Raw genomic sequence first — 3,612 nt, forward strand, 5'->3', positions numbered from 1 at the left:
ATATATATATATATATATAATGTATTTGTGGATAGATGGATTGTTGGATGGATGATGGATGTTGGAAGGATGGATGAAATGATAGACAGACAGACAGACAGATACATAGATAGATGGATGGATGGATGGTTGGTTGGTTGGTTGGTTGGTTGGTTGGTTGAATGGTTGGTTGAATGGTTGGTTGGATGGATGGTTGGATAGTTAATGGATGGATGTTTGGATAGTTGATGGATGGATGGTTGGTTGGTTGGATGATAGATGTTGGTTGGTTGGTTGGTTGGATGGATTGTTGGTTGGATGGATGGATGGTTGTTTGGTTGGATGGATAGATGGTTGGATGGATGGATTGTTGGATGGATGGATGGTTGGTTGGTTGGATGGATGGATGGATGGACTGTTGGTTGGATGGCTGGCTGGCTGAATGGTTGGATGGATGGCTGGCTGGCTGGCTGGCTGAAGAGAAACTGTACTAATTTCAAGGCAGATTCTAAATGATGGTCGTGTTGCTGATGTTTGAAAATCACCACAGAATTCAGTGCAACTAACCATGAAACTGATTGTGTTGGTTTATAAAACTGTGTTTTCATTGAACTGCTGTGAAACTGGGAGCTGTGGTTGTTTTAAGATGGACACAGTCCATTTTGGTCTTTGCTGCTTGTTAGCTCTTCAGTCGTATCCACATAAAACGTTGTACAAATGGAGCTATCGGCGTCAGATAAGAATTTATTGTTCACTACTTTTACACAGAAATTCACTTTGAAATGTTCAAACTGTTACTTTCCAGGAAAAAAGTAGACTACACATTTTACCATTTAGCTTTTCTTGTGAGAAATTCAAAATATTGTCAGAGTTTTGACGAAGTGCTCCTGGCTGTGTGACAGGAGGCTCCCGAGGTGCAAACACCAACACCTGGTCAACCACAGAAACCTGGAAGTACATCACAAGAGAGGGAAAGTGGGTTACCGTGGCACCCATGCTCCGGCCTCGCACTAACCACACGACAGCAACCCTCAATGGAGAGATTTACGTCATTGGAGGTAAAATGAATAAAGATGCTTCAAACCTGCAGAGCTGTACAGAATTCAAAATCCAGTTTATCTCTATTCTTGTTTACAAGACTGCACTGCTAACATGATTTTATATATATATATATATATATATAAAGAACATTTTTGGTGATGCTTAAACTCCAACTAAATATAAATAAATGTCTGATTTGAATGTTTCCACTTTAGGCACAACACTGGACAGAGTTGAGGTTGAGCATTACGATCCCTACAATAACACGTGGACACTGACGTGTCCTGCCTTGAAGTACGTGACTAACTTCACGGCCTCAGCTTGTCATGGGAAGCTGTATGTGATCGGCTCATGTGCAGTGAAGTATAATGCATTGACCATGCAGTGCTACAACCCTGTCATAGGTAAGGACTAGCATATCACTGCTGTCACATGTAACTCTGTTTCTCACATTTAGTGAGCACAGTTCAGTACAGATGTCTTTTTTCTGTCTGATATTTGACCTGTATTTCATTTTGTAGATAACTGGATTAGTGTATGGTCACCCTTCATCCCTAAGTATTTGTCCTCCCCTCGTTCAGTCTGTGTGGATGGAAATATATACCTTGTGGCTGATAACACTAAGAAAGTCTATTCATATGATCCAGAGGCAAACATGTGGCAGAAGGTTGGTTCAGAGATGCCTGCTAACTGTGAACAAATTGAGCTAGCCCATTGTAGGAATGTGAAGTTTAAAGCACCAGAACAAGCAGATCGTCTTTTGAAATCTTCAGTATGTTTGACGTGTCCTTCTCGTTCAGATCCAGCCTCTTCACATGCTCCACGAGAACGGCGGTCTGGTAACTGTGGATGGAAAGCTGTTTGTCACCGGCGGCCATTGGAAAGGAATGGAGGGTGACTATGGGGTGGAAGTGGAGGTTTACAATCGGGCGACAAACACTTGGGAAGTGGAGTGCTTCCTTCCAAGACTGTGGTTCTACAGCGGAGTTAGCACCATCTTCTTAGATCCATCCCAATGGCCTGAGCTTTCTCCAAGAGATGCAACACAGTGACGCCTTGTCCTGAAACTGATTAAACTTTTGAGTCAAAGAGTTCAGAGACATATTCTTCTTACATCTGTTGTCAAAGCATAAATAAATTAGTGTCTGTCCCAGGATCTAACAAGGTTAAGACAGGTCCAATGGATGGATTCCTCTTGTTGAAACATTTCATCTTTTATCCAAAAGACTTAGTCCAGGGGTCTGCAACCTGTGGCTCTGGAGCCACATGCGGCTCTTTGGTCTCTCTGCAACGGCTCTTTCAAGCTTTGACCAAAACTAACACAAAACTGAATTTTATAGGATGTTATGGCCACAACAAAAAATTACCAGTTTTAGCCGTTTTTCTTTACAAATATGTGTATATATTAGTACACAGAGTAAATTATACTCGCTTTAACTTTACGCTTTATTTCTTCAAAGTAGGATACTCAATCTCTCCACAATAAATAAATAAGCCTGCACAGTTCAATATATATATTGCAACCTGGATTTGGGCGCCACCTCCTGCAACCCGAAAAGGAAAAAAACGAGGAAAGATGGATGGGTGACTGGACGGACGGACGGACGGATAAATAGATGGATGGATTTTTTCTGGATTTTCTTTGGTGTCAAAATGTAAAAATATCAACAAATGTTAACAATCACTGGATATTTTTAAGTTTTATAATTTCACACCTACTTGCCAGAAAAGCCCCCTCTAACAGACTTAAAGTGGCCCATGGGCCACCAGTTGATAATGATGACAGTTGTAGCAGGTTTTGTGGCTCTGGACACGTTTAATTTAGTGAACGAAAGGGCAGAAAGGCTCTTTTGATCCTAAAGGTTGCAGACCCCTGACTTAGTCTGTCTAAAGAAAACTGAAGAAATCTTTTGGATAAAAGACAAAACGTTTCAACAAGAACAATCCATCCAGAGTATCTGACTTAACCTTGTTGGATTTATCTACCTGGATTATTGAGCATGCATCTGGATGTCTAGCCCCAGATGTTATTGTGCCTCAGAGTAGTATGTTACATGATCCTCAGGTATTATCATCTACTGCTCAGCAGGTGCTTCATTTTATCTTTGGTGTTGTGTTTGAGAGCTGAGTTCCTCTTTTTGTTATTGTATGGATCTTGTATATCATAAAAACTAGCAAAAACTGTTTTCAGTGAAACTGCTTTAATAAAATAAAATAAAAATAAAAAGTCAATTTTAGTTGTCTTCTTCACTACTTGTTAAATTAAAGGCATTCCCCCAAAAGTCGGTTTTCTATCTGTAAATGTTTCTATAAAGAAGACTGCTGTAGCTGCAGTGGCTGACCATTAACCCTGCCCCGCCCATGAAAACAATGAGCCAGCATCCTGTTGCTATGACAACGGACCAGCGGCGCATGCTTTCCCATAGCGACCGGACTACAATCACTACAGTTCAATATGGCTGCTGTCGTTCTGAAAGTTTAACTTCCCCAATAGTTTATCATTTAAACTTATTCTCACGCATTTCTTCGCGTGGCGTCGACACACCTGTCCTTTATTTATTTTTATTTTTAATGACGTGGAGTTTTGCGTCG

General features: G+C 40.8%; 1 protein-coding gene across 1 annotated transcript in view; it reads left to right on the forward strand.

Moving 5' to 3' along the window:
• Window positions 1–2,206, forward strand: part of klhl30 (kelch-like family member 30) — a 4,191-nt gene extending 1,985 nt beyond the window's left edge. The window contains exons 4-7 of the mRNA XM_037675012.1: window positions 882–1,037; window positions 1,236–1,424; window positions 1,542–1,687; window positions 1,821–2,206. Of these exons, the coding sequence (XP_037530940.1) occupies window positions 882–1,037; window positions 1,236–1,424; window positions 1,542–1,687; window positions 1,821–2,072 (743 nt within the window). The 3' untranslated portion in view covers window positions 2,073–2,206. The remainder of the gene's footprint in view (window positions 1–881; window positions 1,038–1,235; window positions 1,425–1,541; window positions 1,688–1,820) is intronic.
• Window positions 2,207–3,612: the final 1,406 nt, after the last annotated feature.

This window comes from Nematolebias whitei, chromosome 3 (genome assembly GCF_014905685.2).
Source record: "Nematolebias whitei isolate Nwh7 chromosome 3, NemWhi1, whole genome shotgun sequence".
Classification (NCBI taxonomy): Eukaryota; Metazoa; Chordata; class Actinopteri; order Cyprinodontiformes; family Rivulidae; genus Nematolebias; species Nematolebias whitei.